This window comes from Cervus elaphus, chromosome 11 (genome assembly GCF_910594005.1).
Source record: "Cervus elaphus chromosome 11, mCerEla1.1, whole genome shotgun sequence".
Taxonomy (NCBI): Eukaryota; Metazoa; Chordata; class Mammalia; order Artiodactyla; family Cervidae; genus Cervus; species Cervus elaphus.
The window spans coordinates 4315617-4338821 of NC_057825.1; the positions used below are offsets into that span (position 1 = coordinate 4315617).

General features: G+C 45.1%; 1 protein-coding gene across 1 annotated transcript in view; it reads left to right on the forward strand.

Moving 5' to 3' along the window:
- Window positions 1-66: 66 nt before the first annotated feature.
- Window positions 67-23205, forward strand: part of DDX31 (DEAD-box helicase 31) — a 74558-nt gene continuing 51419 nt past the window's right edge. The window contains exons 1-13 of the mRNA XM_043916525.1: window positions 67-411; window positions 5055-5311; window positions 5418-5493; window positions 6463-6506; window positions 7801-7871; window positions 8770-8834; window positions 14940-14984; window positions 16308-16349; window positions 17143-17207; window positions 18710-18829; window positions 18957-19063; window positions 20460-20695; window positions 21438-21614. Of these exons, the coding sequence (XP_043772460.1) occupies window positions 316-411; window positions 5055-5311; window positions 5418-5493; window positions 6463-6506; window positions 7801-7871; window positions 8770-8834; window positions 14940-14984; window positions 16308-16349; window positions 17143-17207; window positions 18710-18829; window positions 18957-19063; window positions 20460-20695; window positions 21438-21614 (1401 nt within the window). The 5' untranslated portion in view covers window positions 67-315. The remainder of the gene's footprint in view (window positions 412-5054; window positions 5312-5417; window positions 5494-6462; window positions 6507-7800; window positions 7872-8769; window positions 8835-14939; window positions 14985-16307; window positions 16350-17142; window positions 17208-18709; window positions 18830-18956; window positions 19064-20459; window positions 20696-21437; window positions 21615-23205) is intronic.

Consider the following 23205-nt stretch of genomic DNA (forward strand, 5'->3'; position numbering starts at 1 on the left):
CTCTCCTTGTTCCTGAGAGGAATTTCAAAAGAACGTCAAGGGCAATAACTCTGGGGTTCGGTGTGACTTGGCATCCCCCCCATCCCCCGGCACAAGCCGCGCCACGAGGGACGGCCTTGTGGCCCGGGGCGCCGCGGCTCCGGCCGCTAGTGGCGCGGGCCCCTTCGTGAGGGGGGCGGGGGACCTCAGAAAGCGCGCGCGGGCGCGCAGGACTCGGCGGGACAGCTACAGCGGGGTCCTCGCGCGCGTCCCACGTGGGGTCTAGCAGCGCCTCGCTCCGGGTTTCGCGAGATCCGGACGCGCCTCTCTGTCGACATGGCAGCCGTCAGCGGAGTGCTTCCTCAGGTCCCCGAGCCTCGGGCCGCCGTCTTCAGAACCTTCTCCAAACCCCGCCCGGCCCACGCGAGGCGGGTGAGTTCTGATCCGGTTTTCCAGATGCGTTCGCTCCCGGGGGGTGGGGGGGGGGTGGGGCCTCCGAGCGCCGAGAAGCTGCCGTTCAGGCCTTCTCCGTCGGGATTCGAATTAATTTCGCGGAGTTGAGGTGGGGAAAAGTCAGACATCGGGCAGCTCCCGGAGGAGTCGCTGAGCCGCGCGTGTCTTAAGAGCCGCCACGACCCATGCAGACGCGCTCGGAGCGGGAGCGGAGCGGGCGGAGGCGGGCGGAGCTGGCTGGGGCCGCTTGTTAGTTGAAGGCGGGGATAAGAGACTTGTCACCCGAAGTTAGAAACGGACTCTCGGGGCGTTGAGTCCCTTAGCAGCCCCGTCTTATAATCTTCTCTCAGCTACTCTTAAGGGTCAGTTTGTTTCGGGAATGAGGACTGGAGACTAGAAATTTCTTTGAAGAGTGTTCGAAACCGAGATATACATCGACGCGCCATGAAGGGGTGGGGGGCGGGGAAGAAAAATACAACTCATCAATATAATATCTTCGTTAGAGAGGCAAAGATGCCTGAAATTTAGCCCAAACCAGAGCAGAAAATTGGTTTTTAGGGTTGACTTAGCTCCTAGCTAAGAGGAGGAATACGGGACAGAAAATCTGTTGAAAAATCTTGTCTTAATGACCGGAAGGATACAGTTTGCTGCCAAGGAAAGTGTGCGTATGTGTGTGTTTTCTCAAAAACGCATCATTTAATGCCATTGAAAATTTTTTTGTCAGAGTTCGGTTCAGTTCCTTTCAACCAGTATAGTGCCGCTGAAGTTCCTTGAGTTCACATCAGCTCATAGCAAATGTCTGGTTTATTGTCTAGACTTTTTTCGTGGTAATCAAGTTTAGGATTTAGAGGCTTGTGTTAAAACTTTTCGGCTGGGCGATGTTGTGGCTTCATCTATACTGAAGGGGGAGGGAAGTACAAAAGAGCCAGTTGGGCACAGGGGATTTGGAATAATAGGACAGACCTGGGATTAGATGCCAGCGTTGCAACATGCTGGTTCTGTGACCTTGAAGAAATTTCTTCACCTCCCTGATCCTCACTTTTCCTACCTATTATATGAGAACAGTAATTTTGACTTCGTATAAAGTTATAAGTCATATTGACTCCATCTTGGGTGATAGAATTGCTCCATCAGGTCAGTAAAGTGCTTATACCAAGTACATGCAAGACATAGAAAACACTTACTAAAAGTTCATTGAGTGGGTTGAATAAATAAATGTAAGATATCTGGTTTTATGATTGCTTGAACCACTATATCAAAAGAATATTGTTTAACAGCTCTCTGTCTGTGTTGGCTTGTCTGCATATTTGTTGTCTTGAATGAGAATTCTGTGTATGCTGACCAAATTTGCTAATAGCTTGAACTTGGCATGAGTAGCTAATGTACTGGACTTGGAAAGACCTTGACAACTTAAATTATGCTCTAACACTACACGGAGTGTTTTTCCTTAAAAAAAAAAATATATATATATATATATATATATACACACACAGATTTATTGTAGGAAATATATAAATATATGTATATACATATAAATACATGTATATGTGTGTGTATATATATATATGTATATACACACACAGATTTATTGTAGGAAATTTGGAAAGTAGATTAAAAAAAAACCCCACAATTGCCATACTCAGAGATAACTCTGGGTAACATTGTGATGTACATCCTTCTAGAAAAGAAGCAGAGCAAAATAGGGATTAAACTGTACCTGATGTTTTCTAACCAAACAGGATACAGTTTCTAAATGGTGTTGCAGCATTACTGTTAGTAACTAGGCTGTGGAATCAATGCTTGGTCAAAGCCTTGATCCCTCAGTGATGCTGGGACAGGTCACCTCCCATCGCCACCTTAGTGTTGTTATCTTAAGATGGGGTAATACCAGTACTGTATGGCTCAGTGACATCACTCATGTAAGTACTTAGCATACTGGCTGGTGCATAGTAACTATTTAATATGCTTGTTAATATCAAAGACTCGGCATGTAGACTGTTAGGGCTGGATGGGCCCTAGAGGTTGTCTGCCATATCCCCTCATGAGGCAGGTGGGGGAGCGGACTCAAGAACTTGCATATTTTTAAAAAGATCCAGGTATATCTTATCTCCTCCGTACTCAGCTGCCACCCCATGAAGCATTCCTGTATCTTTGCCTCCCTCCCCCTCGCCATGGGCCATGGTAGTCTTCTTGTTTTGTGCCCTTAAAACACTTTGTCCACACCTGTTCTGTAGTACAGCTACAGGTTTGGTTTGCAGTCTTACACTTTTGTCTCGTCCACTTGTCTCTGACTTCTTCATGGGCTTGTCAGATCTTTGTACCTTTAGAGCCAGGCTACTTGACAGCTACTGAGTGGTCAGTTTTTTTAATGAATATGTTGTGGATGCTGGGGGCAAGGGAATTGACAAGTAGAACAGTGTCCAGAGTACAGAAAAGGGTCATTCCATGACGTGTTGTTCATTCATCCTGCAAGTATTTATTGAGCACTTACTATGTGCCAGACACAGTCCTGTGCAGGGCATGCAGTGCTATCCAGCAGAGGCTTGTCCATTTATAACAATCTAATGGGAAAGACAGACATCACGCAGCGAATGACACCCTGTCTTTACTGTTTCACTGAGTGCTACAAAGGAGAAGGGCGCCAGGAGAGCCAAGGACAGGGACCCTGGTTTGCTAGGTGGAGGCAGAAAGTCTGGAATGGCTCCTCTGAGGATGCAGCAGGTGAGCCTGGATTTGAGGAATGAGTACAGGAGGGTAGGGTGGGGACATGGGTTTGGGAGTAGCACGTGCAAAGGCCCTGAGGAGAGAAGGAGCTCAGAACATCCTCAGAATTTAAGGAATACCAGGATGGCAGAGAGTAAAGCTGAGGCTGGTGAGATGGGCAAAGGCAGATTCTTCATAGCTCAGGTCACACATTCTGGATTTTAGCCTGAGTGCAATGGAAAGCCCGCCTGATAGTGTGTTTAACTTGAAACACTTAGAGAGACGTTGACAGGGGAATAAAGAATGACTAGGATGATAAGGGGTCAAAAGTTTGTGTCCTGTTTGGGATATTAAGTCCAAAGAAGGAGAAAAAAAAAAATGGAATTCTGTGGTGAACAAAGGAGTGTTGTATACAAGAGTTGGTGCGGAGAACAAACTGCAGACTAGGACTTGGATCTTCCAGGAAACACGTTTTGCCTGAATGTCAGAAAGAACTTCCTGACCCCTGGAATTTGGTCAGGAACAGAATGGGCTGCCTCTTGGGGTGGAAAACAGTAGGAGGAGGTGCAGGCAGGAGCCGCAGGGCCGCCTGGCAGGGTTCCTAGGATGGGAGGTCCACACAAGTGCAGCGGGAGAGGCCTTTTGGCCTTTTTGTGCTTCAAGAGCCTGTGATTCTATAAACCAGGCAAGATATGCACATTTCATCCCATCTTGCAAATGAGACCTGATTCTTGACTTCATCTCTTTTTAGTCTGAAAATTGGGGATTTTGTAAAAATAAATTTGTGACATTTGTAAAATGAAGCAGATTATCAATACTAAATGTTAATACCAATGCTAAATATTAATACCAAATATTTGAAGTTATATATATTGAATTGCCTAGCTATAGGTGCCCTTAAGGTTGCCAGAAACAGAGAACTGTTGTTAATGCCAGGTTAGTCAGAAGCTGACAGTCACGGCTAAAGCAAACTGATGTCTGCACACAGAAGTCATGATCTCAAGCCAAGAGGAAGATAGCATATTCCAAGAGAAATCAGAACTCCAGAATAATAAGCCCCAGCTACTCAAGGGATGTTTGTATATTCATGTGTAATGTAAATGGGAAGAGAAGGTCAAGGAAAATAGAGGAATTGGATATTCTTCTCCTAGGGGAAGTTTGGACATCATGCATTTAACAACATTCATGTTATGGAAATAAGAAGCAACAGGCAAGAAAATATCTCGTGTTGTAGCCTGTGATCGGTGATCAGATGGGGAATGGAAAGGCGAAGAGCGTTGGAAATAATTGCAATGGAGGTGATGGATGGAGCAGAATTCTCATTTGGAATGGAAGCTGGGAGGAGGAATCGTCTCCAAACCCCCTGAATCTGGGGGAGCAGCATGAGGGCAGAGAATGACAGCCATCCAAGCGCTCAGGCGAGGCGGTAATGAAGATTTCCGCTTCCTGGGCACGTGCAGTAACCGATGGGCTTTGTTGGTGGAGAGAGGAAAGATTCATCGCTCCTCTTCCCCGTGCTTGCCGTGTAAATGGATTCCTAGGGATTTGGATCACCTTAGCTGCACACTTCACTAGGTGGATCCTCCTTTCCCTGCAAACAGACTCCAGTTGTTAACATTCAGCCTGAAATATGTCTCTCCCTTGATGATCTTGGTGGAAGTGGAGGTTAAGACGATTGGTAAGGTCTGGTAGATGGATCAGCTTAGATTTGTGGGGTTGTTTTTTTTTTTTCCCTTTTGGGGTAAAAAGGGCCAAGTTAAAGAATCTGATTGCAGACCCTAAACTGTTGCTTGACATATGGGGAGTAATGATCTCTGCAGGGAGAGATGCAATTCTGTGGGCAGTCAGGCTTCACTCTGAGGTCTGTCTTCATGGACTGACGCATCTCTTGTCGCTCTTTCCTTTTGGGAACAACGCAGCAAGCAGCGGCCACCAAAAGAAAATGCCAAGCGTCCAGCGAGGCTCCCCCAGCGAAACGGAGGAGCAAAGCCTCATTTCTCCCGGCCAAGAAAACTGCCACGAAGGAAACTCGCAGGACCTTGAAGGGGAAGGCACAGAAAACGTTTTCTCCCAAGAAGTCTTCAGCCGGTGCGAGTGATGGAAACCAGGAACGGAAGCTGGGCATTAAGACTTCATCGCTGTTTAAAAACAACCCTGAGATTCCAGAACTCCCCAGGTATGTCCAGGGGTAGACACCCTACGAGAATGAAAGGAATTAAGTGTCTTCTGCCTTTTTCTTTGTCTCTTGGAACTGATGTCTGCATCTTGTTCATTATTTGCAGACCTGTAGTAAAGCAGGTTCAAGAAGAGGTGTTCACTTCAGATGCTTTTCAAGCCCTGGATCTCCACCCACATCTTGTAAGTATCCCTCCTTGTTTTCTGGGTGTCTCGATTTTGGGGATCTGTTTGTTCATTCAGAATGTCTGTGAAGTGACAGTTCTAGGAAGAAAAAAATAAAAAAAGGGTTGTATCTGTTCCAGGTTACCCAGCTAAACTCAGATCGATAAGACGCTTTTCCAGGACAGTTATATGAGCTTAGGAATCTGTTCACTGTCCTCACCCCCACCCCCCTTTTCTGTTTTTTGCTCACCTAACTCACTTTAGGACTGGGACTCCACTTATCTGACTTGAAGGCCGCCTTATAATTCCTGGATAAACATGGCACCAAGACATTGGGTGGCCAGTGTCACAGTGAGCCTAGGAGAGGGTGATGAGCTGTCACCTCGCTGTTAAGGGACTTATAAAGAACTGAAGGAAGAAGGGTCTTTTTGAACATGGACACTTAAAAAAAAACCAAACCACCATGAATGAGTGTTCCATCGTGTTTATGAGTAAGGCGAGAAAAATACATTCACTTTTAGGAAGTCCAGATTTTCTTGGCTCACACAGTCATGGCTTACCTGCTTCTTCGTTGGGGCAGGTTTCCTGTGCTCGCGTTCTCAGCGCAGAGTGCAGTGGCTTTCCAAGCCCGGGTACTGTGCGCACTGGAGACGAGGCCTCTGAGTCTCGGGCTGCCTCGCGTGTTGTAGGACGTTTGGCAGGTCCTGTGCTCATGCGATGCCAGGAGCATCCCCGCCCCTGAGTTGTAACAACCAACAGTTTCTCCAGATGTTGCCACACGTCCTGGGCAGGCTGGCAGGGAGGCAGTGCACAGAACCACTCCCAGTTGAGAACCATTGGTTTGGAGGAACTTGATTGGATTGTGATCATCAGTTTTTACCCCAGTATTTTCCCTTTCTTTGCATCTTTATTTGCATTAAATGTATTTATACCAAAAAAAACTAGATAAAGGGAAGTATTTATTTATTTTTTTGTCTTTTCTCTTAGATTTCCACAATAAATACAGTCTTAAATATGTCTAGTATGACCAGGTAAGAGTTCTGGGTCTCTTGATTTTCTCAGGATTTAAGTGGGTATAAGCAAATGAAATCTGAATTGTCCCTGGAGGACAGCAAACTCATGTCTTGGCATTAGAGAGCAATGCCAGATTATTAACCCCTGAGGGCTTCGTAACCACTCGGCTTCCCCACGCAGTACATGGGACTGGGTCTCCATCCCTGCCACCCTCAGCTCTGAACTGTTAAGAGGTCTCTCGTCCAGAGTGGTCTGCATGGGCTGCCACTGTGGTCCATGCTGCCTAAAAATAATTTGTCTAAAATATAGAATTTATCTTGTAATTTCTTAGTAGTAAGAAGTAGAGTCAGCTACAAGATAGGAGTAAATACTTGGTTGGATGTAATGGGATGCCGAAAAAAGATTTTAAATGTTAGTGACAACTCCTGGAAAATGGAAATGGAGTAGTGAGAGGTATGGAGCAAAAATGATATCCCCCTCCCCTTTGAGTGTGTGTGCTTATGGACCTTTAAATGTTACCTTTCACTTAGAAGTAGCTGTTAGTAAAAGTATCAAAGAAAAAATGAGCCCCTTTGTTACTGTTTTGTTCAGTTTTAGCAATCAAATGTGGTTTCCATATCCTTTCAGGTTTTTTTTTTTTCATTTTATTGAAGTATAGTTTGTTTATAATGTCTTAATTTCTGCTGTTACAGCAGAGTGATTCAATTATATATATGTATTTTTTTTCATGTTCTTTTCCATTGTAGTTTATCACAGGACATTGAATATAGTTCCCTATACTATGCAGTAAGACCTTGTCATTTTAGTTGTTTGTTTGTGAATACACACCTGGACATACATCTTACCTTGTCCGTGGCAGTCGTATTTAGTTTTCTAGAGAATGGGCAGCAATCCCTGGCTGTCTTCGGGGCTCACGAGCCCCGCTTTCCCTCTTCTGCTTGGGAATCTTTCCATAACGTCTTATTGCTTCATATTCCCTGGTTCAGAAGAGAAGAGTATATGATGTGCTTTGTGGTGGCTCCAGCTTGTCATCACGCCTGTCACGTTTTTCTTTTTAGTTAGTATAGTATACCAGCCAAACTCTGGGTTGCCTAAACTTTTTCAGCCCCAGAAGTTCCAAAAATTTAACTAGGGTTTTGCCCTTCTAACCATCAAGGGCTTCTCAGTCCTTCCCATGACTGTTCAGGTGATCTCCAAGGTGACATAGAGCCGGGGGCAGTTGCATTCTGTGGATCTTGTGTCTCTGCCTATAAACCTGGGTGGGTAGTACATCATAGGTAAGCATGTGCTCTTTCTTCCGGGCTGCCCAAGCGTTCAGAAGCAGAGCATCCCCGTGTTGCTGGAAGGCAGAGATGCCCTCGTGCGATCCCAGACGGGCTCAGGTCAGTCGTCACTTGATTTCTGCCCTTCCTCCACGGTCGTGTGAACTGTCTGTTGATGGTGGTGGCTGCTTTGTTTGGTAGAGGGAGGGGAGGCCGTGCTTGCTTCTGATCAGAGCCCTGAAAGGAAAGGGTTGATCAGTGGGACCACGATCAGGAATGATCAGAAAGGAGTCAGGTTCCGCAGTCATTTCTCAGCGCCCCTCCCAGGTCTCCACCTGGTCCCACCATCTATGGCCAGAGCCGTCCATCTTCACTCCAGTGGCAATGAATATTTTTTTCTGGTGTTAAAACACTCTTGCCATGAGCACACACTGATCAGATGCCAGTTGTTGTGCTCAATCACGGAACACTGGTTTTGTTCCAGAACAGTCTGGAATAGCTTTTCTGACCTCTTGTGCCTGTAAGAGCAGGTCAGCTGTCCTTTCCTCCCCTGCTCAGCCACTGTCCAGGTGGGCGGAAGCCCAAGGTTTGCCATCCGTGGTTTGTCCTTGGTTTCTGGAGGCCTGCTCTGGGCTTCCAACTGGCTCCTGACCGTGAACACTCCACAGAGGACACTTCTGCCCTCAGAAGCTCCTTTGAGAGGTTGAGGGTAACCCCAGGGAGGGGAGTTTCTCTAGTTCCTAGGGATATTCACTGAGCTGAGCTTCTGTGAGACTTGGGGAACGTATCATTGTCTCCCTTGTTAGACGTTAAAGGAGCGAAGCTGCAGGTTTATTAGAAGCACTGCATTCACAGAGCAGAGCTAGGAGTTGTGAGACAGATGACTTCCGTTTTCCCCTGATTGTGAGTGCACTTTTCCTATCCCCAGACTTCAGGGCAGCGCCAGTTTCCTTTACTATCTTTGGTTTTCTGATGTCCTCAGACTCTGGTTTTAATTCCTCTTGTCCTCTTTTAAAAGGTAAAACTCTTGCCTATTGCATCCCTGTGGTCCAGTCTCTTCAAGCAATGCAATCCAAAATACAGGTGAGTAGGAAGGCTGTCTTTCTGGGAGTTCCCTGGTGGTCCAGTGGTTCGGACTTGGAGTTTCACTTCCGGGGGCCTGGGTTCAGTCCCTAGTTGGAGATCTTCCTGCAAGGTGCTCAACAAGGCCAAAAAACAAAATAAAGTGCATTTTTTCTGTTATTGTTCATGGTGCATATGAAACCATCAAACTGAACCAAAGCAGTAAAATCTTTCCACTTAGCTTTGTTTTCCTACCTCTGTTTAATTCATTTACTATGTAAGCATGTTGCATCAAAGATTGTGCCCAGAGTGGGGGATAGAATAAAAAATAGAACAAATAATAAACAACTGTAACAGTCATTCTAGCAGGTCTACTAGGGAACATTTGTAAGATGCTACTCATGTGTCAGACATGGTGCTGAATGCTTTGCTCACGTTATCTAATTGGCTTGCTAACCGCCCTAATCGCACTAAATAGGAAGAAATTACTGTTACCTCAATTTGAAAAAAAAAACAAGGAGACAAGAAGTTAAATACCACCCTAAGGCCATTCGAGGAGTGAGCCTGAAGTTGCATTTCCACCTCCATTCTCTGTGGCTCCAGAGGCCAAGCTCTTCTCACCGGAAACAGCATTGTATTAAAAACAGGGACTTGGCATGAATAGTAGAAGTGAAAATAAGCACCTCATTAGTGAGTGTGACAGTTGGGCCGCCTTGTATTTCGCATTTTCTCAGACCTCTTCTTTAGTTGTGAAGCACACTTAGCACCTGGGCCAGCAGGGCCAGAACTAGGTTCCTTGGCACGGATCCTGAGGAGGCCATGTGACTTCCGTATTCCGTGGGCATCAGTATCATCTCAGAACCCAACCTGGAATCTCACGAATACACCCTGGTTATTCTGAGTTGAGAGGAAATGGTGAGAATAGAAATAGGAAGTGGAGTAGTTCACAAGAAGATAAGAAGAGCTGGTTGGTCACTTTTTTCCTTGGTTTGGGCACGCCAGATTGGATGTTTGTCTAGCCTTCCTGTTATTGCAGTGACAAATAACGATAGTGTTGGGTTCCGGTCCACAGTCTAAAACAAATACCCTGAGTCCAAACTGACACAAATGAATTATTGGCTAAACAGATGGGACAAGGGGAAGCCCTTCCTTACAGTAGAGTTCCAGTGAATTCATATAGGACATCATCATGTGGCAAATGCCACGGTGATAGTGCTTCTGGCAGGAATCTTTGGAAATGCGAGAGTGAGTGGATGAAAGTGTGATGAAAATGGGATATTTACACACTGAAGTTATCTTTCCAGGAAATAGAGGAAAAAATGATACCTTTATGGTGGGGAGCCTGGCTGTCACCACCTCAACCACGTGATCACAGGGGACCTCACCAGTGCTGGGTTGTGTTGACCTCACGTCTCTTGCTAGGGGTATGAGGGATGAAATAGTACTTCCCTGGTTTCCTTTCATTATATATATGTCTGTATATATATTTTAATTTTCATATGTTTTGTTGTTTGTTTTTGGTTGTGCTGGGTCTTCACTGCTCCACAGGCTTTTCTCTAGCTGCAGCGGGCGGGGCTGCTCTCCAGGTGCACTGTGAGGGCTTCCGGAGTGGCAGCTCCCGGGCTCTGGAGCGCGGGCTCCGTATTTGTGCTCCATGGGCTTAGGTGCTCCGTGGCAGGGAGGATCTTCCAGGACCAGGGATTGAGCCTGTGTCTCCTGCACTGGCAGGTGGATTCTTTACCACTGAGCCACAAAGGAAGTCCTTCTCTGGTTTTCTTGCCAAAAATGCACAACTCTAATTTGATCACAAACATCACATAAAGCCAAGTCAAAAGACATTCTACACAGCAACCAGCCAGTACTCTTCAAAAGTATTGAGGTCACAGAAGACAAAGATGTACTAAAGCTCTACCCCAGGGTAAAAGAGACAAAAAACACACGACAGCTGAGTGCCATGTGGCTCTGAATTGGATCCGAGTCTGGGAAAAGGCGTGTTAGAAAATCAGATTAACTGATGATGTTGAATCAGTGTTAATTTCCAGTGTATCAGGTTGGCCCAAAGGTTGTTCAGATTTTTCCATAAGATCTTAACATAATGATTTTGAGAATCAAAGTCATATAAGGAAGCTGGGACGAGGGGGGGGGTAAGGGAGTTCTTTGAACTATTTGTGTAGTTTTGTGTAAGCCCAAAATTATTTCAGAATGAACATGTTCAAATTTATTTAAACTTTATTTAGATGATTTTAAGTCAATAAAACAAATCCTACACAATCATTCAAGTGAAAGTGATATTTTCTTCAGTTCCTATTCGTGGACTTGATAGGCATTCTTGCCATGTTAAAAAAGGGAGGATATAAAGCAGTATGTATAATGAGAGTCCAGGTTCATAACTAGTGATCGTGTGTATGCACATACATATGTGCATGCACACTCAGAGATGAGAAAGATACTTTTCAAACTAATACTGGCTTTCTCTGAGGTGGATGAGTGAGAATTCTGTTTCCTGTGGATGACTGGTGTTTGCTTCCACTGGGTACTTTGCAGTGAGGGGGTTCATACAAGGGGCTTTCGCATTGTACCTGGTACAGATTAGAGAAGAAATATGAATTAATTAGGTCAGTATCTGAAGTCTCAGTCCTTTAGATACTCCAAGAGAATGTCTGTAGACAGTGGAGGGTTTTTTCTTTCTTGGAAAGTTGCAGGGTTTGGGCGTATATCTGAGCTGGCGTGGGCCCCACAGTTCCAGCGCAGCTGACTCATTTCCTGGACCTGTGAACTAAGGACAGCAGAGATGCAGTTGTGTTCCTAGAGTGGACAGCCTGGGGCTCTGCTCAGAACCTGGGCCTGAGTGAGATGTTGAGCGCATCTTTCCATCCCTGTATGCCCCGGGGGGGATCACGGGGAGCCTGTGTCCTGGGGCTGCCAGGATTGAGGGAGGCGTTGGACCGGGAGAGTGGAGCCCTGCCTCCCCGATCCTGGCGACAGTGCCTGCCTGCTGAGTGTCCTCGTCGTCAGCAACGTGGACTTGTATGAAGGGCAGTGTTCTGAATTGCTTATATTCAGAGCCTTAACCGGCCGTGTATGTCATTGCTTTTATTACTCAACTATTTTTTTAATATCAATAACAGCTCGTTCTATTAAAGATGGGAATATACTGTAGAAATGGTTTTCCAAGCCCAAATTTATTTCAAGTAACATTCAGTATAGGCCCTTGTGGTTCAATGTAAATGTATCTGGCCTGTTAAAAACCTGTCTGGAGGGAGCAACGAATTCAAGGCACCCAGCAGAGTCTTCAATTACTGTAGTGATGGGATGAGAACGGACCAATTTTCTGTGTTTCCACACTTTCAGCTCCTTGGGCTCTCATTTTTTTTTTTTTTTAAACATCCTATCCATCCTTCCTCACTCACTTCTGCCCTGCGAGGAACTGATTGTTCTTTCTTCTTCTCTGTGTAGTAACACCTTTTGAAATGTCAGAATCTCTAACGCTGCGGTGTTGATACCGTTGTACTAACATGTTTACCATTCCCCGCCCGGGCTTCAGCTTCTTGCAAAGATGTCGAGTACAGACACCTCTAGTTTGAATTCCAAATCTTTTTCTCCTTGTGGGTAAATATTTCCTATGCAAAACATGAAAACCATCCTTGTAATTTAATTTGCCACTAAATCTGTGCTTAGCTTCTACACTAATGTGTTTTGTTTTTTTTTTTTTTTTTTGATGTGGACCATTTTTTTAAAGCCTATTGAATTTGTTACAATATTGCTTCTGTTTTCTCTTTTGGTTCTTCAGCTGGGAGGCATGTGGGATCTTAGTTTCCCGACCAGGGATTGAACCCACACCCCCTGCATTGGAAGGTGAAGTCCTAGCCCCTGGACCACCAGGGAAGTTCCCTAACAGAGTTTTGGTTCCTCCCCTATGTGTCCTAGCGCTTTGGAGGTGCAAGGCACCACTGGACCCTTTTCAGATTACTTTGTTTTCTTCTATCATTGTTACTGTTATTTATGGATATAATGTATATGTTAAAATTTTTTCTTGAAGAGTACCAAAGAACATACAGTGATCAGTGAGTGGTTCTACTGCCCCTTGGCCCAAAAGGCACAGCTCTTAGGATAGTGTGGTCCTTATCACCAGCCTCCTGTTTTTCCTCCCAGGGATGTTCTTTGCGTGTAAAGTGAATCTGAGTATGTGTAGTTCCCCTCCTCCTCTGGCTGAGGTTTTTGCTTGTTTGATACAGAAATGGTTGCTTGCTGTGCATGATTGTGCCTTGCTTTTCTTCACTTAATATGTTTGGGGGATGGTTTGTTATCATTACTGTGTTGACCTGCTTTGTTTTTTGTTATGGCCGCCTAGTATTCCACTGTATGTATGTACCATAAATTATTGAGTCATTCCCTCATTGATGAAATTTATTTTGTATTCAACATTTTGCTACAAAGCAATTAAACAACTTCTTTACACACACTTATGAATCTTTTTGAGAAACTCTTATAAATGGAATTTGTATTTTTATTTGGTAGATAATACCAAAATTGATCTTAAAAGGAGGTACACCAGTTTTCATTCCCACCAACACTGTACAAGAGTTTCTGTGTCCCTGTGCCTTTATCAACACTGTTGGCTGTTTTATTTTTGCTCATCTGACAGGGGAAAAATATTGTGTCATAGTTTTAAGTTGAATTTCTCTTGGGAGTAAAGTTGAGCATCTTTTCACATGTTTAAAACTCATATTTTGAGTTATTATTTCCATAAATTAACTGTTATGCCCTTCTCCATTTTTCTGTTTGAGTTGATGGTCTTTTATTTTTAATTCAATTACAAACCTTTATAAACTAAGAAATGGTCCTTTCTCTTATGTATGGCATATTCTTCCCCATGTTATTTGATTCAATTTTATTACTTTTTCATTCTGAAATTTTAAATTTTTTGTGTAATAAAATTCTTCATGTTTTATAGTTTCTGAGTATCATGTCATCTGTAAAAAGGCCAATTTAACTCCAACTTTATTTTTCTAGACTAGTTTTAAAAGGGCATTTAAATTGTCCATCTTTTCATTGCTGATATAAATTGCCCCTTACCATATTTCCTGACTTTTTGTATGTATTTGATTTAATTCTGGACTGTATTTGCTATTATAATCTTATGTGGTAGCATCAATTTTTAAAAAAACTACTACGTATTTAAGTTGTTTTAACACTTGATGTTCAGAAATATCTTGATTATTCTTGCACATTTGTTTTTCCATGTGAACTTTGAAATCAGCTTATTTTTTATATGCATGTATATGTATTTTTGTGACATTTTCTCAATATTTTATATATGCATAAATATGCATGTTCATGGCATTTTTATTAGAATTGCATTACATTTATGGATTGATTTAGGAGGTTAGCTTAATAATATTGAGTCTTCTTATCCAAGAATCATTTATTTAAATTTTATTTTATGTGCCTCAGAGGTATTCAAAATTTTTTATTGTATTTTTGTGAAGTGTAGTTTTTTATGTTGGGGTTTGGTTTTTTCTTTTTTTTTTTTGCTATTCTAAACATGGTTCCATCTAACTTTCTGCATTGGAAAGTTACTGATTTTTATATATTAATTTTACATTCAGCTAGTTGACTGAATTGTCTTTCTATAATAGATTTTCAAATGATTTCTTAAGCTTTTTTTTTCTTTAGGATAAAATATCATCTGCTAATAATGACAACTTTACTTCCTACTTTCCAGATTCATGCATATATCTTTGTCTGATTGCATGGGTCAGAACTTCTAGATCATTGTTCCATGATAATGGGCTTCCCTGGCGGTTCAGATGATACAGAATCCCAGGGAGACCTGGGTTCGAACCCTGGGTTGGGAAGATCCCCTAGAGAAGGAAATGGCAACCCACTCCATTACTCTTGCCTGGAGAATCCCAGGGACAGAGGAGCCTGGCGGGCTACAGTCCACGGGGTCGCAGAGAGTCGGACACGACTAAATGGCTGAGCATACAAGCACAGTGGACCATCTTATCACTTTCCTTAATAAGACTGCTTCTGATGTTTACAAGTGGCTACCCCCAATATCTGTCCAGATTCCTATGACCTGTGTTCATTCAACTCATGGCATTCTTTTCTTCTGTTCAACAGCGTGGTGATGGACCCTACGCTCTGATACTAGTGCCAACAAGAGAGGTAAGCAGTCCCGGGATGTGTGCTAATAAGCAAGTTCTTTCAGCAATATTGTTGAATAAAATTCAAATGTTTTGACTATTTTTCTCTCTACTGCACCAATCACCACACTCTTCCCTTTGCCAGGGAACCATCCTCTGGTTCCTGACAAGAAGAAAAATTCGAGTAGTCTTAGAAACCAGAAGTTTTTGGTTGTGGAGAAGTGTTTCTCTGTTATCTAAAAACTAATGACATTATAGATTTCTTTTAAAAAGAATTAAAATAATTGCATTTTTGTACATTTTTTTCTTTTACAACTTAATTAACAATTAAAAGCGGTTGGCCCTAAAAATGAACCTTTTCTTTTTTTTTTAATTTTTACTTGTTTCTGAAAGTTAAGCTTTTTGATATTTTTCTTCCTTCTTGGTGGAAATCTCTTCTATCCGATTTATTTTATTTGCCTGCGGAGGCAATTTCAGATCAGGATGCGTGTTTCCTGTATCAAATGCCAATCACTTCCTTGCAGAGCACAGATCTCGGCGATGGAGGGTTCAGCCCAGCCTTTTGTACAGCCCACAGTGCCCTGTCTCAGCTCCATCCAGTGAAGGAGCAGGCATGGAGCTATTTAAATTTTTACAGCGGCAACCTCGCTCTTCCCTGGGATGCTTCATGAATACTAAACACATGGAAACTGTATCTTCCTTGGATAAAGGGATTACGTAGAGGCTTTGCTGATGGTTGTTAATGGCTATAACCTACATTTATTTTCTCTTTCTCTGGTTTCCACTGGCCTTGTTGGTTTCTGTGTTATTTCTGCCCCCTTTTAATAAACTTGGGAAATGATCATCTCTGTCTTCTTTAGCTGCCGCTCTGCCCCGACATAGCCTTAGGAAATAGTCATGTCACCTTCACAGCAGTGACCCCAAGGCTAGCCTGTTGCGTCACCATACCGCTTCACACATACTACATTCTCTCTCTTTCCAGAGGGAGCCAGATTCAGGTCAACTCTGCTTCATTTTCTTCCTTTGTGCACCATAGACTGTACCTCTCTGCACGGTACTCTGGGAATTTGAGCCAGCAGAGGGAGCACAGAACACTATGTTTGTGTGTGTCCAAGAAATAGATTCTCCAAACTGACAGGTTTCAGCATCAGCCTAAGAACAAGATGTATTTCCCAAGTAGATTCTGTGTATAGGACTTTTTTTTAATCCTACCTTGAGGTCCTACGTTGCATCCTTATCACTTCACACTGCCTAAATTTTTAAAAATAAATGAAAAGGAAAAAAAAAAAAATGAAAAGGAAAGGAGGGATCTTGCTCATCAGTTCTCACTTTTTCATGTTTACAGCTGGCTCTGCAAAGCTTTGATACTGTCCAGAAACTGCTTAAGGTAAGGCAAGCCACGAGTTCAGCTTTGTCTTTTTTTCCCCGACTTTTTGAGGAAAGAGATCCCACAGTCTTTTCTTTATTTTCAAAGAGCTAGGAATCACTCCACTGTCCCTCCATCCCCTGGTTGTCTCTGCTCTCCCCAGGTACAGTTTGTAGGTTTTTATTGATCTAAACCTTATGAATCACTGATTTCTAGCTTAGTGAGTTTACTAGTGTTTCCTGGTACTTCCATTCCTATAATCCATTCATCGTAGTCACTAGCAAGCCACCTACAGAGCTTCACAGGTACAATCTTACGGTGATCCAGTGAAAGCAACTTAGCAGGCTATAAGCAGGGTTTGTTTCAGAATGAGGAGAGAGAAAGCTTCCGAGTCAAACCTTGCCAGCCCACCAAATTATGAGAATTGATCTCTCCTTTTCTTTCATCATGGTTGGCAATGCGGAAGCATTGTATTTGGGTTTGATCTTAACCAAAAAGGAAAAAATAAAAAAGGCAATAGACTCACTAAAATGTGTTTTCAGTTCAGGCTCTATGGGGAAAGGCAGAGAAGCTCCTTGAATCATTTAAAAAGCTCATACTCTTGCGGCGTCGGAAGCTAGCTGAATAGTTGTAATTTAAGTTAGCGCTGATAACCACGGGCCTGGCATTGCCTTGGAACTGTGTCTGCGCAGTATTGCCTCCTGCACTGAGAAGCACTCCCTCCCAACTTCCTAAAGCAACGGGAATTTGCAGTTAGGCTCTGTTTTCTGTAAATTGGGCTTCACATTGATTTTGGTCTGATGTCTTTCTGTAGCCATTTACCTGGATTGTGCCTGGAGTGTTAATGGGAGGAGAGAAGAGAAAATCAGAAAAGGCCAGGTAGGGAGAGTTTTGTTTGTTTTCCTTTTTCAATCTGCCCTGTCTTCCTCTTCTGTAAGACTCTAGCCCTTCTCAGCCTGGGGAGAGCCTTGTCCCAGACGGTGGTTCCTAGTCCCAGGATGTATGGACACTTGAGTCCCCGTTAGGGGTCGTTCTAAACAGTGCTATTTGTTTTAAATATTGATGAGCCTACCGGTGGCTCCCTTTTGATGTGATCAATGACAGCTCTTTACCTTCTTAACTCGCACCCTCAACCCCTCCCATCCCCCAACATCCATGGTCCCCCTTCCTAAGGATACATCCCCTTAGACATTTTGTGACGTTGGGAGTTTGGGAATTTGTTGTTTGATTTTACAAAAACAAGATTATAAACCTACATGATGCTTTACATCTTGCTTTTTATACCCAAATACATTTATTTGTAATTCTGTGTTAGAATTGGTCATGGGTGTCAGTAGAAAATTATTGCAAGAAGTACATCCCAAGTTGTCTGCATTCTCTTGAAGACGTTTTTATTTTATTGTAGCCTCATGCTTAGTAGTTATGTCCAATCCTGTGTGTGATGTGTAACCAAGGAGTAGATACTAAACGTGAAACTTTCAAATATTGGCTAGGATGAGATTCCATTCCACTGTAAATAACAGCAACGGTGCTGTTGAATATGGAAGTTTTTTTTCTTTTTCTTTCACATTTAAGAAGCTGGCTGACATGGTGTGTGCACCAGCGTGAGGACCCCTGGCTCATTCTGTTTTTTTGTGCCGTTAAGAGAGGCTTCTGTTTTCAAGCTTTCCTCATAGTGTTAGATAGTTGTTGGAGCTCCAGCCATTATATCTAGCTTCCTGCCATACCTCCTCCTTCTAAAGGTACTGATAGGATTTGCATGTTTCCTTTTTCCACCTATCTTACTGCTAGAACATAGGCATGTGTCCACTTAATGACAAGGGCAGCTGAAAAATGTACTCAGCTGAAAACTGTACACTTTTATTACTGTGGGCTCGTGGGATAAAGGATGTCTGGGGAGTAAGAAGTTAAATTTGTTCCACCTAGTCTGTGGGGCAAGGCGGGGCACATCGCATGGAGGTTCCAACAAGGGTTCAGCGTAAGAAACTCCCCAGCCATCAGAGCACATTTCAGGGGGTGACTCCTTCACTAAGGGGTTCCCTGGCACAGGCGAGGTGACAGCCTGGAGTGTTCCAGAAAGCATCTGTGGGTCAGATAAAGGGCATTGGGTCATAGAGTAAAGATTCATCTGAGACTTAAGGTTTTATGATTTTAATAGAATTTCAGCAATTACAGTTATTTTCTGCAAGATAGAGAAACTACAGAGAAAAATCAGAACTTAAATACATCTTTGTATCTGCTTGTTGTTATGTTTGTCATGACTCAAACTGTGGCACCTTGGCTCTGGCCCTGAATCTGTCTTCCTTCACCGTTTCGCTGTGTCTTCTGTTGATGCGGCTCTGTCAGATTTACTTTCTGTTGTGATGTATACTTTTAAACAGGCTCCGAAAAGGAATAAATATCCTTATCTCCACTCCTGGGCGCCTTGTGGATCATATAAAATCCACCAAGAGCATCCATTTCCGTCAGATCCGTTGGCTGATTCTGGATGAAGCAGACAGGTGAGCCCTTCCGGGAAACATGAGAGGTGAAGGGAAAGGGCTGTTTCTGGGTCTTCACTGAAACTTCTGGAGCCCTATGGCATTCCATGTATGCATGGAGATTAAAACTCCTTCCTTGAAACCACAGAATCTTGGATTTGGGTTTTGAAAAGGACCTCACGGTGATCCTCAACGCTGTGAATGCCGAGTGCCAGGAACGACAGAACGTCTTGCTGTCGGCGACGCTCACGGAAGGTGAGATGAAAAGAAACACACTGTGTTCTCGTTGAAGAGGAGGGGCTAGACGTGAGCTGGCCCTCAGTTGTCTGCCTGCCTTGCTTCTCGGCCTCAAGGTGGGGGCTGGGGAGGCAAGGAGGAAGGCATCCTGAGAGGACTGCTCTCCAAAGCACATGTCCTGCGTGCCCGGCCTCCTCTCCCCGCCATCCTGACTCTCTGGTCCCTGGCGTCTGGGGAGAAGGAGAAAGAGCAGGTCCCAAGTCCAGCACCCCCACGGAAGGGAGAGGCTGCTGGCACTCAACATCGATGTGGAGGTAGGAGGAGGCTGGTAGTCTCAAGAGGTTGTGATGGCGGGTGCTGCCCGCTCAGGGCAGGGCTCCTGTCCTGAAGGAGGTGACCTCTCTGCCAGCACATTTCTAATTATCATCATCCTGCATTTCTCCTAAAGACACTGTGTTGTTGTTTAGTTGCTCAGTCGTGTCTGACTCTTGGCGACCCTGTGAACTGTAGCCCATCAGGCTCCTCTGTCCTTGGGATTTTCCTGGCAAGAATACTGGAGTGGGTTGCCATTTCCTTCTCCAGGAGATCTTCCCAACCCAGAGACTGAACCCATATCTCCTTCATTGGCAGGCGGTTTCTTTACCACTGAGCCACCAGGGAAGCCCAGCTGGGACTTTTAGGTCTCTTTTTTTATTAAACCTAAAAAATGCATTCCGTGAGCTCATTTCTGTCTTTCCATCCTCGTGAGATGGGGCTTCTTAGCGCGCTCGTAGATGGGAACACCGAGCCTCTACCAGGATCCCCTGCACACAGATCACTGCACGGCGCTTCAGCTCTCGTGTTCCTGTTTCACTTGGTTTACCAGCCAGTGCACGTGTACCAGACACCATCCACCTGCCCCACCAGCAGTTCTCAGGGTGTGTTCTAACTAACAGTGACCATAAGAGAGAATCCATGAAAAAGGGATTCTGTGCTCAAAGAGTGGGGGAAATGTCGCATATTACCGCCGCCTCTAGGAGGTTCATGGGCACAGTCACACAAGTCAAGGTCCTGACAAGGCCTGTAAACCCGGGAAGCCCCAGGAAAGAATCCCAGGAAACCTTTCTATCAGGATTTCCATCATTTACTTGACCACCAAAGCCTTTCTGGGGAGTGATGGGCAGACATCTGTTGCAGTGGTCTTCCACAGGTCAGAGTTCAGAAACATTGGTGGTGTATATGGGTTTTTAGGCCCTGGGAAGAAATCAGTGGGTCCCCGGGAGACTGACAGTGGGGCAGATCAGCGTTAGCATTTTGGCTCCACATCAGGGTTTTCTTAGTAAGCCTGGATGTGTCGCGTTGGGGATATGCGGACGTGACCGGTTGTACAGCACATGCCTGTCAGCTGTTCTGTCTTTCTCGCTTTCTCTCCAAGGTGTAGCTCGGCTAGCTGACATCAGTTTACACGACCCTGTCAGCATCTCTGTCCTGGATGAAAGCCACGACCTGTCGAGCCCAGAGAGTGAAGCTTTTCTCGAAGCTTCTCCTCCACAGGCAACTGATGAGCTGGACGGCTTCGCCATCCCAGCCGGTCTCGAGCAGCATGTGGTGGTGGTCCCCAGCAAGCTGAGACTCGTCTGTCTGGCGGCCTTCATCCTGCAAAAGTGCAAGGTAGGTCTGAGGGCTGGGCCTGACCTGATCCTGAAAGGACTACAGTGTTGTTTATGTCAGGCATGGAGGGCAGTGAGCTGAGATGCACATGGAAGTTTCCCAGCTTCACTGTGGTGGCGAGTGCAGGTCTTAGCAGAGATCTTCTCAGTCAGTGGTTCTAGAATTGCAGTAAGGACCCAGGGGTCAGTGTATTCAACTTGAGATCCGCCTCATAGACCAGTCCTAGGCTGACACCGGAAATGTCACGTGGTTGAAGCGTGCTGGATGTGAGCCAGTTACATGGGCCTGTGTGCATGTGTTTAGAGGCTCATCCTATTTGTGTATTTACTGGATTCACATGATAACTTTCTCTGGTATATGGAGAAATAGTAGGTGGAAGGGCTTGAGGGTGCAGCTTCTAGACTGACCGTGATCTCGGGGTCTCCACGGGGAGGGCTGTGCCTGGGCAAGCCCTGAGTGAGTGAGGGAGGCCGAGCTCACGTGCAGCTTTGCTCTGAAGCGTATTTGTTTTTCTCAGATGCGGGAGGCCCGTTTGAGGTGGCAGCTATGTCATTTTCCTGTCCTGCATTCTTTGTATTAATAGCGTGGCAGGCCAGTGTTGTTTTTAAAAATAATTCAAAGCCATCTGTCACCTTTCCAGTTCGGGGCCAGCCTGCCTGCATGTTTTACAGAGAGATTCATTTTAGCGTCACCTGATCTTAAAAATGTGTGGTGGTGTTTTTCCCCCTTTGTGTCCGTGCAGTTTGAGAGAGACCAGAAGGTGATCGTTTTCTTCTCAAGTTGCGAGCTGGTGGAGTTCCACTACACCCTCTTCCTCGAGACCCTGCTGAGCGGCTCGGGGGCCCTGGCCCCGGAGCGTTTGCCGTCCACCTCCACACCGTTAAAGTTCCTGCGGCTGCACAGTGCCCTGGACCAAGAGGTCAGCCCTGGCCTCCCCGGACTGGGAGCCTGCTGGGCCAGGGGAGGGCATGGCTAAAGTGGGCGGCCCACTGGAGGCCACAGCAGGTGACACAGCTGTGCGCCCGGTGGGGGCGGACGTGGAGCCCCTCGTTCCCGTTCACTTCTGCCCCGGGAGCGGGTCTCTTCCACCTGAGAGAGCGCGCGGGCCGGCTTGGCCGGACTATGCCCCAGCCAGCTGTTAAGGCAACAGAGCACCACTAAGTAGCTGGCACCAGGGAAGGCTTTTGCCTTTTTAGTACCCAGTGTGTAATTAGGGCTTGATGTCTTCAAATTAAGAGCATTAATGGAGCTAAATTGTGGCTCCCATATGGTACTGCTGAGCGTGACTGCTGTCATTGTCAACAAGATGCAGAGCTTTCGCTCGGAGCACTCGGGCTGGGAGAGGACGGGGCACCAGGGGCTGCGGGGGCTCCGCGTGGCGAGTATTTTTGAGCAGGAAGGAGAGTGAAACATTCTCTTCATCTTGGGTACTTAGGTACTTAGCTGCGTTCACTCTCATTCCACTGCTGGTCGCCAGGCCAGCCGTTCAGGGAGTGCAGCAGGATGTAGGAGGAGGTGAGCTCACCGGAACGTGGCAGGAAGGACAGACAGGGCTTGGAAGAGGGAGCCAGCTTGTCCTAGAGGAGAGGTTACCAGGCAGCTGAGGAAACGAGAGAGCTCTAAAGAGAGCCCGAAAGAGAGTGATGGTTTGATTAGAGCCACCTTAAAAAAGTCAGAGCATTTTTAGAGTCAGAGAAGGCATCAAGTCCAGCCCTTCTTTTTGCTATTGCTTTTTTTGTTTTAGTAATTAAGGGAATGGAGGCTGAGAAAAATGAAGTTACTCAAGGTCACTCAAGGACACAGTTTCTTAACCCAAGACTATGCCAAATGTCCTGAACATTCCAGGCTTAATGAGTTTTGTAAACCCTTGAGTTTTACCCCCAGCTTCCCCAATTCAGTTGAGTTTGTTGATTTCATAATGTAATGCCATTTATGGTTGGTTTTTTAACTCGGTTTACTAGTCCTCTAGGTCTCCTTTCTCCAGAGCCATCCTGCAGAGAAGAAGGTGTGAGGGTAAAGAAGAAGCTGAATGTGGGCTCAGGAGGATCAAGGGACTTGCAGAGGTCAGCAGAAGACCCTGCAGTTAGGGTGTTTCAGACAGCGCGCCTCACAGGGTAGCAGGGCGTTTACAGCTGTGTGCGCTGGGGCAGGCTGCCTGTGTTCTGGGCCTGCCTGCTGCTCACTGGCTGTGTGACCTCAGGGAAGCATCTAACCTCTCTGTGCTCAGCGTCCAGGCCTCTAAAGTGGAGCGAACAGTAGTACAGACTTCTGGAGTTGTGGCAGTTCACTGAGTTAGCGCAGACTGAGTGCTCAGTACATGTCAGGGGCCATCCTTGTTGTTGTTTCTCTTTCAGAAAAAGTAATTTTTTCATCATTTAATAATTGCTAGTATTTTACTTGTGTTGTCCTGTTTGTTAGGTGTTTAGCCATCACACCCTCCCTGTGAGATGGGTAGGAGGTCGAAGGGAGGGTCTCTGCATTTCGTTTTCTAAACACAAGTGAAGTGTCTT